General features: G+C 34.2%; 1 protein-coding gene across 1 annotated transcript in view; it reads right to left on the bottom strand.

The window, feature by feature from the left end:
* Positions 1 to 2,235: 2,235 nt before the first annotated feature.
* Positions 2,236 to 12,491, bottom strand: part of GFRAL (GDNF family receptor alpha like) — a 59,051-nt gene continuing 48,795 nt past the window's right edge. Inside the window, exons 7-9 of the mRNA XM_047101757.1 lie at positions 4,884 to 4,979; positions 4,726 to 4,798; positions 2,236 to 2,299 (exon numbers count right to left, since the gene is read on the bottom strand). Coding sequence (XP_046957713.1) covers positions 2,236 to 2,299; positions 4,726 to 4,798; positions 4,884 to 4,979 — 233 coding nt within the window. The remainder of the gene's footprint in view (positions 2,300 to 4,725; positions 4,799 to 4,883; positions 4,980 to 12,491) is intronic.

Below are 12,491 nucleotides of genomic sequence, written 5' to 3' on the forward strand. Positions count from 1 at the left end.
TGAACATATGGGTTAATGCAAGTTTTCAATATTTATTTTTTAAGTTTTTAATGGTTGTTTATTTTAGAGAGAGAGACAGCGCATGTGAGGGCGAGGGGCAGAGAGAGAGAGGGAGACACAGAATCCAAAACAGGCTCCAGGTTCTGACTTGGGGCTTGAACTCATGAACCAGGAGATCATGACCTGAGCCAAAGTCTGACATTCAACCGACTGAGCCACCCAGGCGCCCAGGGTTTTCAATATTTCCTAGCTCAACACTGCAGTGCATTTTTAGCACACTGACATCAGTGTTCGCCATCTTCAGTCCATCATTTCCATTTCTGCCTGCCTGCCTCTTCTCATTCATATATTGGATGTCACTCCCTTGTTTCAAACTATTTTGTGGCACTTTATAGCCTTCCAATTCATTCATTAAACAGTTTTTATTAAATGTGTAAAGAAAGGGATATTAGAGATGAACCAACAGATTCAATCAGCATGTTTACAATTTACTAAGAAAAACAATGATGAAAAATAAATTGCAGTAAGATATAGTAGCCTAAGATGGGGAAGCACTGAGCAGGAGTACCTAACTACAGAGTAGGGAAAGGCTGTGAGGAAAGGCTTTCTAAAGAACAGAAGAATGAAAGATGGGGGTGGCTTGTGGGCCATGCTCTGAAGGGGCCCGAAAGCCACATTTATGGTATCTTGACTTCTTAGCCACATGTTTAAGGACGTTTTGTGTCTCAGTCATGGTGTTTGTCAGTTTTATGTTCCATATTTTCTCAGTTTGGACTCCCTGTCAAGAGACAGCTGATTCTTTAAAGTTCTCCAAATGCTGCATGTGGATTCCTGCTTCTGCAACTCTACCCCCAATGGCCTGTTCATTCTTGCTGGCCTAGGAGACAAGATTATGTTTTATAAGGGCATCATCTATTTCACACTGTCCTCACCTTCTCTGCTGTACATGAACATATTTCTAAAAGCAACTTGACTTCTTTCCTCAGTTTTCCAGAAACAGTTTCTGTTTCCAGGACATTAGCAAGCCCATGTTAAATGGCAGGAATTGGAGAAAGAAGTGTCTACATTCTCCTCACATAACGTAGAGAGCTCAAAGACTCTTCAATATGTAGAACTCCTTGAGGGAGATTTGTGACTCACCAAATCATTCTTCCCTGTTTTAAAAGACAAAGGATAGCTTTTTCAGTTACTTTGAGTAATGACAGCCAAATGGTAACTTCAAATTTAATTTAATATAGACTATTTAATCTGAAGCATAGTAAACAATAGAAACATAGCAATAGATATGAGACGAAACAGAAAATATTCAACCTTTAAGTGTGAATATACCACTATTTATTAATATTCTCAGATTATTGAATATTTGTGTCTCTGTGTCACTGTGGATAATGAAACCTCCTATTCATTCATAACAGTGGGTATTAATGTGATTGCAGAGAGTTGAAAAGCATATATATACCAAAAACTAAACTAACAAACAACTTGTTCACAATTTTCTAATCACAATTGCACTCTGGTGTCAAATCTGGCCAAAAGTAACAATATAGAATATACAATTATAGTATTACTTTGTTACCAAAGAATTTCATAGTAATTAACATAGGAAAAATTAAATTCACAAATGAAGTATGTCATTATTAAAATGCATATTGATTTTTTTCAGGCAACTACGTTTTTGTATGAAATAAAGATACCAAGTTACTAAAGCAAAATTCTACAGTATTTAAGTTACAAAAAACAAAGATACCATGATGTGTGATGTGAAAATTAGTAAGAATACACAAATAGCAAATTATACTGGATATATCTATTAGCATTTTCCTTTTGGCAAGCCAATGGGAATTTGTAAAATTGATCAGAAAAAAAACCCTGCTAACCATAATATGTCATATTTTGATGCAACTAATTACTATTACATGGATTCAAATTTACCATGAAACAAATCATGCAGACTGTAACTTGGGATAACACATTTTGCCTTCAAGGGAGACTTAAATTTTCTACCAATGTCATAAAAGATACCACCAGACATTTTTACTCGAATATCTTCTTAAGACAAAAGTAGATCTAACACCATGCCATATTACCATTTCTTATATTATTATACTAACGATCTAATATCATCAGATCCATCTTCACATTTTCCTTATTGATGGCAGATAGGATATTCTGTTGACTGGTACAAAGACTTCCTGTAAAGAAAGTGACTGTTAATGATCCATGACTCTTAATGAATCATAAGTCCTCCAGTATTTGGACTGGTGAATGATCTCTTGTTTGACTTGATATTCTGGAAGTTCTATATAAAAGTAAAAGTAAAAGTTAACAACATGCCATTCTCATGATTTTTACAAATGAGCTTCTGTGTGCTTAGTTTTGGATGGATTCTATGTCCAGAGAGAAAAACATAATCAAGTTTCTGAATGTAAAGTCCCAATAGTCAAATATCTTATGGTCTTTGTAAGAAGCATCATGCATTTAACTGTGATTGCCAAGAAATCATTTTTTTAAAGAATCTTTTAAATTACATTTAAGTTTCCAATTATTTATCTTTATTTAGTTTTTAAGTTTTAAATATTAAAATTTAAGTTATTGGTTTCTCTGAAAATTTCTTTGAAGACTGAGGGTTGTTTTAATTTTGCATAACATGAAACAAATGTAAAAATGCTAACCTGTGTTGCAGAAGGTATTCACATGGATTAAACTTGACTGACCACTAAGAGAGGGAACAATGTCTGAAGTGGCTATCAGCCTTCTTTCATTAAGGAAGCACCAGTCATCTCCAGATGTAGGGTAACATGAGCTTTGTTGTTACTGATGCTTTTGTTTGCTTTGTTCTTTTCATGACAGCGTATAATTTTGTCATTTACTTAACCTAGATCATTTACTTTCTGGATCATTCAGATTAAGGGTTAAGGATCAATTTTAAATTGTATAGAAAATAATTTGTAACTAAATGTGGTATACTTAAGAGTATGAACGATTTGCCTTAAAATACACATTACAGTAAATTCAAGATTTTTGTCTAAAACATCCACAGTCTCATACAATGAAGGGAGAGGCCTTTCTATGCAACTGAGAAAGGAAATGAACTTACAGCTGACACACAGGGAATTTCAATAGGCAACACCTTATTTATTTATGGCACAACGGTAATCTGTAAAAACTGACTGGCCTGTGTGGTAGATACTAACTTTACACATTATGTTTGCTTAAGAAATAAAGACTCAGAACAATTAAGATAAGCTTTTTGCTAGGCTAGAAAACCATCTGTGCCTCTCTGAACAATATGTCTGTGATGGAATGTCTAGGTAGGCCCAGTAACTGAACAGTGCTCTCAAATATTTTAAACCAAATAAAGTTAAGTTTAATAAATCCCAATGTCATTTTCCTCCTTAGAAAAAGATTCTAATTATTTGGCCTTTAAACTGTATCTTCGAACCCAAGAAACATCTTCTCATACAAATACAGCTTTTAAAGCCTTGGAGAAAAGCAATGTGTTTGGGTACTGGTGTTGGTAAGCTCCAAGTTAATGGTTCAGTGGAGTGGGATCCAACAAGTGGATATTACATTTCAAAATAAATACATTTGAATATCTTTAGTCAGAACATAGACTCCTATGCCTGAGCTCTTGGTACTGCCCTACACCTCCTCATTTAAGTCTTTGATTTTATCTGCCTGGTTGTCAAGGCCTCAACAGCGCCAGTTTTGTGAAGGAGCAACACGTATGCACGCACTGGGTAGTTTACGGAGTCCTCCTCTGTGAATGTCATCAGAGAAATGTCTATTGCCGGGTGCTCTTTGCTAGGCCTCATCGTACTGATAAGTATTTTACGTGTGTGTGTGTGTGTGTGTGTGTGTGTGTGTGTGTGTACATGATATATATTCATATATGCAAACAGACATATATTTCTTTATTACATGATACTCAAATTATACGCAAATATACACACATGTATAATGAATAAGCAAATGAACATCATTGATTTATAAATACGAGTTTTCTTAAATGAAAGGTAAGCAGATGGACACCATTTATACCTATTTGTCAATGTTAAATAAGTGGAAAAATTTAGACCTTGGACATTTAGAAATATAGAGATTGATATATCGCTAATGTTAAGTCTCGCATGGCCGCTGGAACATTACCGCATTCCAGCAACGAGGGCAGCCAAGGAAAAAGATTTGGAAAGAGTGAATGGATGTCAGGAAATAGTAATAAGTCTTTCTAAGGGTCCTTGGGAGGCCTCATTAAATCTCTCTTTTAATAATTGCATATTAAAACATGAACAAAGTTTTTTTGCACATAAGAAATTAGAGGGAAGAGGAAATCTTCAGGTAAATATAAACTGTGTGAAGCACACAACAGCTCCGTGCTGTTAGCTGATCAATTCTGCAAATGATTTGAATAAGGAATGCAGCAAAGTTCAACTCGGATTTTGTAGGAAAACCAGGGGAAAGATTGATAACAGTTTAATTGGGGGGAACAATGCACATGTGCTTGTAAAATGCAACATAAAAAAATTCTCCCTGATCACATTTCTCTTGCATGTGAAGACTTAGAGTAACATTTCCATGGACCTATCCCACATTAAAAAATGATTTAGTATGTCTTAACAGAGAAGCTTTCATTCTCAGGCCCTTTGTAAAGTCTGCCATTGTGAAATGTGCTTTAACTAGGCTGATTCTGTTCCAGCCCTTCCCTTCTGAGTTGTATCCAGTTACCTCAGCTTGAGCATAACCAGGAGAAGGATTCCACAGGTGACTGTCATGCACATGAAAGCATATATTACTTCTCCTAGAAACACAAGATTTAAAAAAAAATTAATGGATTTTTAGTGAGAATAAATAGTAAAAATAGAGGATAGATTTTTTTAACTGACCATTGAAGGGGGAATGAAATCCACTTAGAGTTATTTCCTTCGCATGTTTTCTTTTATGCAATGCAATGCCTTTGACATTAGACAGGGTCGGGTAATCTGAAAGAGAATAATGAAAATGAGATTACAGTATTTAAATGTTTCACATTACTTTTTCTCCATGGGTTGCAATTTGCTTTATATTGTATTACAGAGCAGCAATTTATTTATCACACTATCTTAATAAAATCTGATAAAGATAAAAGTGGGAGCACTTTCCTTACATTTTAACACCTCTTTTTTCTACGCTTTAATCAGATCATTTCTTTACAGAAACTGTTTTGTCTTTTTTTTTTTCCAAACGATAATTAGAAAAGTGGATTACATTTTATGACAGTTCATTGCACTTTATACAAAGACTAGGGGGAAAAAGCATCAGTTTAGGCTACCCATTATGATAAATAAAAGATTCCTTTTTTACAATAATTGTTGTTTTAATGTGATTTTAACAATATCAATTCTCCCTAAGACTCACTGTATTTATGAATTCCAATAGACTTTCTAAACTACAATCACTCTGTTCACCCCTCCACTCGGACTTCAACATCCAACTTTACTCATTTCACTATTATGTCTCTTTTAAATTCCTTCAATTTCTATTGTTGCTACCTTTTTTTTGTTACCCTTAGGGGAAACTCCTGGCTGCTCTATGGCCGTAGTCTTCATGGGAGTATTTTGCTAAACGCATTTCTAACTTACTTCACAATTCACAAGAGAAAAATGTGTGATCCTTAAAATTAATTAACAGGTTCATTTTAGGTGCCTTTCACTGATAATTTGAAGTGAAATCACTCCTAGCTTTGACTCAATTCAATGCAAATATGAATGTCAAACATACCAATAGCCCAATAACCAATTTCTTTGATGATGAAGATTCAGGTAAAATTTGAGTCTTTCAAAAAGGTGGAGGATCTCATGAGATAAATCTTCCTCTTGAGACAGGATTTGCTGTCCTCTCTGATTGTTTCATGTACTTTGAGAACTGGAACACTAAGTATGAGTAGACTGCTGTTTGTAGAAATGAGTGCATCACATAGTGGAAATACATCTGATGACAATAAGTGACAATAGGGTTTGAGTAGGAAGGGAGATGAGAAGACATATTACCATTAGTCCCATTTCATCCTCTCTCCACCTGGCGTTGCTGCTGTTCAGAAGCCAACTGCTTGGAAGCCAACATTTGAGGTCTATGTTAGGAATAATCACCAGAAAGCACAGAAGACAGACTTCAGATCAGTAACAAAGGTCTCAGGGTGGGGCCAAGAGAAGGAGCCAAACATAAGAGGTAGAAAAGTGAGGTTTTTTTTTTTTTTTTTATTTATTAGAAAACCTATTTTCGAGAAGTCTAAACTCTAATGCAGTGAAAATATTTTAGCTCAAGATTTTTAAATCTCTGATTTACATATTGGATTATTATATATTTCTAGAAGTCTTTCTTAGGAACTGAAAAATCTGTAATGCAATCAGTTTACATTACTCTTCTAAATGTAAAAGTAATAAAGGTAGATTGTGTAATTTTTTTTTCAATTTTTTGGTTATAAAATATTTTTTGTTGTTCACTAAAGTTAGAATAGAAAAATTGAGCTATTTCAAATACCATTTTTATACTAGTGGTTTCTTTTTTTGGACGGATCTTAATCAAATTTATCTTACAAATTTTAGTGAAACAACTTATATTAAAAGTTTAATTCAAATCAATTCAGAATATGAAGAGTAGTTTTACTTTAAAAAAAATTCTATGGTGGCTCAGTTGGTTGAGTGTCCAACTCTTGATTTCAGCTCAGGTCATAATTCAAGGGTCCTGAGATAGCCCCGTGTCAGACTCCATGCTGGGTGTGGAGCCTGCTTAAGATTCTCTTTCTCTGCCCCACTGCCCCTTTCCCCCACTCATGCTGTCTTTCTCTCTAAAAGAAAAAAAGAAAAAGAAAAAGAAAAAAAAAAGAAAAAATCTATGGCATTTTGTGATGCTGTAAACATTTAAAAATGTTTTAATTCTATAGCATTTTGAGGCAGATTCATGGTTCAAATGTAAACGTATATAATGTACATTGGATAATTATGTGAATGATGCTATATTTTCCTTTATGAAATCCTATCCCTAAGTACATTTGGTCTAGTTAGGTACAATGATTCATCTTTGCAAAAGAAAAAAGGTCACTATTTTGACAAATTAGGCTACCTTTTAAATATATCTGCCTAAAGTGATTGTTAAACATTCACCTAGCAAAATTTAGAAAGAATCGTCTCATTCACTAAATTTCACTCACATGGAACTCATTAACAAAGTTATAATAGATCAATGACAGAAATGTTAGCTAATGATCCCAGTGAAAATTTTAATGTGTCTAGCAATCACTCCACAATCTTAAATATTGCCCCCTAGGAGGATACCGAATATCAGTTAGAGAGATTAATGTTACAGAGGGTTTCTTGGCTACTGAAGCCCATTGGAGATTCTCTTCTGCCTTTTATAAACAGTGAGGTTTACAATGTTTTATAACCATGAAATTAAAGTCGGCAGAGTTAATAACCAACCTGGTCCCACACCATCTGCTATATTTATAGATAAACACTGTCAGTGAGTTGTTTATCTTAACTCGTACCCTAGAGGAGTTAAACACTATTATGAACTATATTGTAAAATCCCTGTACATTTGACGGGAAATCAAGATTAATTTCAGCCTTATGTTAAGAACAAATTTAAATAGTGTTCTCCCCAAATGAGCTACAGAGATCTGATCATTCCTTTTTTTTTTTTTTTCTTTTCAAAATCCTTGTGCAGCAGTGGCTGAGGGCTGATGGGATCTAACACTTTACTTTGTATAATTTATATGATATGGTAAATACATAATTAAAGATATGATACATCATATAAAATCTAATGATTTAAAAATAAATGTCATGGGGTGCCTGGGTGGCTCAGTCGGTTGAACATCCAACCTCAGCTCAGGTCATGATCTCACAGTCTGTAGGTTCAAGCCCTGCATCGGGCTCCGTATTGACAGCTCAGAGCCTGGAGCCTGCTTCAGATTCTGTGTCTCCCTCTCTCTCTGCCCCTCCCCTGCTCATGTTCTGTCTCTCTCTGTCTCAAAAATAAAAACATATAAAAAAAAATTAAAATAAATGTCAGAATAGTTGAAATAGAAAAATATAATCACAAAAAAACTTTTGCAGAGAATAATTTAAAAAATATATTTTATAGTTATTTATTTTAATTGTTAATGTATCACATGGCATAGTTAAATTTTATTGTCTTCTTTCCATTTTTAAGGAAAAGATTGCCAATACCATGGCAATATCATAGTAAGAATGAAAATTCGAGGACGACCTTCTTGCATATCCAAGGATTGGAGCTATTTCTAATTTGTCCATTATTTTCTCACCTGAAGGTATTTCAGTTCCCAAATTGGAAATAATTTTTGAATTTTTTCACTTAATAATCAGTAGTGATATTCATGTATCATGGACTCTTTCAATTATTAGTGTATAAAACCTTCTAAGATGAATCTAAAAAGCATTGCAGTTGGGAAGAAAGGAAAATATATAAACATCTTTAAAGTATGAAAAAAACCAATACATTAGTAACGTGATAAACCGAGGTATTAAAAACATACAATGACAATATAACTCCACTGCTTCTAAAATGTAGGTCGTAAAAAGTAAATTGAGCAAATAATATGCTTGACCTTAATAGACATAACATGCATCAACAAAGCACATTCATTTATTTAGGGCATAAACTCCAAAGAAGATAAAAAATGTCTTAGATTTATCTTCTTGCACTATGTATGGGTAAACAAATTGTTGCCAGGGGTTAGGGAGAAAGGGAAACTTAGAGGTATTAGCCTGCTAGTTTGCAATCCTCAGGAATTCCCTGATGAAATCTATAATCAGCCCCCCATACACAGAGGGCAAGGAAAAACTAAAGAAAAAGGTAAGCCATTCCAGATTTGTAGGTGGCTGTTTTAACAAGGGAACTTATATATGAGGCTTGTCTTGGGCACTCACAAGATAGTAGATCTTGGCACTCACCCACCAGAAAAGTAAAAGTTTATACAGATGTCTTAAATGGGGTTCAGCCACACAGACAGTCCATATGGTCTCAACAACACATTGCTCTCTCAAGACTGCATCTTTGAAACACCTCTGGCTATGAGGACAGTGAATAGAATGCATATTCCAAGAACAGGGAAGGTGGCAAGGATCCTCCAATTGTCCTGGTACAGCTCACATGTCAACCAACAGTAATATCTTCTGGCGACCTCCTCAAACATAATCCAAAGGTACAAAATTTCAGTTATGCAAAATGAGTAAGTCCTAGAGACCTACTATACGCCATAGCGCCTATTGCTAGCAATGCTATATTTTACACTTAAACATTTTCTCAGAGGGTACCTATTAAGTTAAATGCTCTTATCACACATGCAAAATAATAGCAAATAGAGGACAGGAAGAAACTTGTGGAGGTGATACAGATTATACTTATGGTGTAGATAGTGGTGGTAGTTTCCTGGTGTATATTTACCTTGAAGCTCATCAAGCTGTATACATTAAATATGTACAGTTCTCTGTATGCCAACAAAAACAAAAGCAAAAAACGCCTCCTTGAATAAGTGTACCCTGTAGAACATTTGCCTTGATCGTTTGGCATGAACCAAAAAGCTCAGTGTTAGTGAATGACGGTATTGACAAGCCTGGCAACTACTCTTCGGCCCTCCGTTGAATAACAGTGTTGTTCACATGTCAAGTAGATTTGCTTAGAGATTATAGTGAGTCTCAGCTGCACTACTAAAATATCTCGAATTTTCTACATTTTCCTTAATAGTTTCTGCAAATAATAAAATAGCAACTGAGACAGCAATTAGAATGCAAATTATGTATCGGTATCTGATAACCAACACTAGATTATTTTATTTTTTTAAAATTTTATTTATTTATTTTGAGAGAGACAGAGACAGTGCCAATGGAGAGGGCCAGAGAGAGAGAGAGAGAGAGAGAGAGAATCCCTATCAGGCTCTGTGCTACCAGTGCAGAACCTGATAGTGGGGCTCGAACCTCTGAACCATGAGATCATGACCTGAGCTGAAACCAAGAGTCAGACACTTAACTGACTGATTCAACCAGGTGCCCACGATGATTGACTTAGAAGGCAATAATTTTACATTTTGGAATTAAAAATATATGTCACCTGTGGGCTCATATAAAACATATCTAAAGATACAGATTGAAAATAGGATTAAATATTCATGGTTAGAGTATATGTCAATAAATGTGATTATATATATATAGTGGAATTACAAACTGGATGGGATTCCTTAGATGATCTAATTCAAACTTTCCATTCTTCCTCACTGTTGACACAAGTAAAACTATTCTAGGAATGAGCCATTTCACACCTTCTATCTTTCCACTACTGTTGATGGTCAGTTCTAGTTAAAATATAAAGTATTCTAGACATCTCTTTTATCACCTCATGATGATAAACCTACCTTCTTTTGCCTAGCCCTCTGGTTGCTACATATATGTATGTTTGTTTTTGTGGAGGGAGAAAGATCAGACTGTAAGGAGACCTCATGTAGCAATGGTTTTCAAACTTTAACATGAATCTCAGTTTACCTTAAAATGCCAATTTCGAGTCAGTAAGTCTGGGATGAGGCAGAAATTCTGAATTTCTTACAACTCCCCAGATGCTGCTGCTGCCAGAATACACACATACACAGAAAGAAATGCATATACATACTCATCCAATACACAAAATGCTTTACTTCTGTATATATGATGCTTCATACTTTAAAAGGCACTTTGACAAACACTGCTAAACTTTATAACATCTAGCCAAATAGGAATTATTATCTCCACTTGATAAAACAAACAAACAAACAAACAAACAAACAAAAAAACAAAAAACCTCAGACTCAGAATAGTTGTCTTGTCCAAGATCACAGATTTGGTAAATAGTAAAGATGCAATCTACAAAAGTATGTAAAACACTTTCAATGTTGCCCGGTGTGGCAGCCAATTGGATTGAGAAATAACCTTGAAAAGTAAGAGGGGCAAGTTGTATTTGATAGTGTTGCACGATAAGAAGCATTTAATAGTAATATCTGCTTGCAAATGTTCATGACCATGTATGTTTCTGTTGCTGAAATCTGCAATAGAAAAGGTGACATAAAGCTAATAACTAAAGCTTCTGAAATGACTCATATACACCTGTAAGATGTTTCAACTTGTGCACCCTTCTGAAATATGTTAATCATTTTCAGTATAATCGAATAAATCAGCCACTTAAACTGTGACATTTAACAGAAATTAAAAAAAAATAAATGCTGCAATTTTCAAGGTAGTTATCTTAGACTATGATATCCGTATGAGCATTTTCTGTTTTTACAGATGTAGAATTAGGACTATGCATAAAGCTTTCCAGAGTGTTCAACAGGCAAAGGGCGCACAAAGAATAATGCACAAAAGATCAGTTATAACTGTTTAAAATCAGACTTGGCTATTTCTTTGGTTGCTATAATCTGTGTCTATATTGATACAACCTGAATCTTGGATAAATATATAAAATAACCCCACTGTTTAAAAACTGCCTCTATCTGGAATGAATTTATTGGGGGAAAATGTGTTCCTGAAATTTAAGAGTAATTTTTACCTTGAATTATATTATACACGCACTAGGAGGGCTTGTAATGAGACAAAAGTAAGATAAGAGTGGGGATAATTTACACTGTATTTAATCAATTTCATAGTTTTTGTTTTTCTATATGGAGGTTTCTAACATACAGAAATATTTTTATGAAAAAGTATATGTGACAATACATTAATTGTCCAGATAGCTTTTGCTTTCTGATGTTTCCACTTGGAATTGAATGATTCCCTAATGTCTGCCCTTTTGAAAATGTGTAAGACTTCACCTGGCTAGCTTACACAATTTTTCATAAACTGATTGAAAACACCAGGGAAAAGAGAGTTAGGAAAAAAATGAAGAAAAGGGATACATTTTGGAAAGTCTTCATAGCCATTTGGAATGATGAAATAATTCAGAAAGTTTTATAAATTATTGAGTTTTAAAATGGGAAAAAATATATATATAATTGCAGTATCTCTTCCCTGCACATAAATTTGCAAATTTCTAGGAGAAAGCTGAATTTAAAGGATGATATATGTTGTTGGTTTTCCTTAAATAGCAAACTTCTTAAAAATAGACACCATATTTATTCAATTTGCAATATAATATGGCCATCATAATGCCATGCCTATGCAATTATCTAATGGCCAAAAAGCATATATTAGCAATTTTACATTTGAAATAACACATCTGTCACTGTGTAGTGACATATACCAAATAATGTATGATTATATGATGTTTAGTTATTTCTTTGACATTAACCCAGGGTCATTAGATAAATCCCATATTTTTCACATATTTTCAGTTTTGTAAATGAAAATTCAGAGTCCCATCTGTAATGCATATGGTCACCCAATCAAAAATAATGTATTAAGAAACTATTTGGCAATAAATTCTAATGGTCAGGTTTGTTATACTGATGGGCAAAGAGTTAATATTTTGGT

This window comes from Lynx rufus, unplaced genomic scaffold, assembly GCF_022079265.1.
Source record: "Lynx rufus isolate CCGP_SWC_20201006 ecotype Redwood Valley unplaced genomic scaffold, mLynRuf1.p SCAF_6, whole genome shotgun sequence".
Classification (NCBI taxonomy): Eukaryota; Metazoa; Chordata; class Mammalia; order Carnivora; family Felidae; genus Lynx; species Lynx rufus.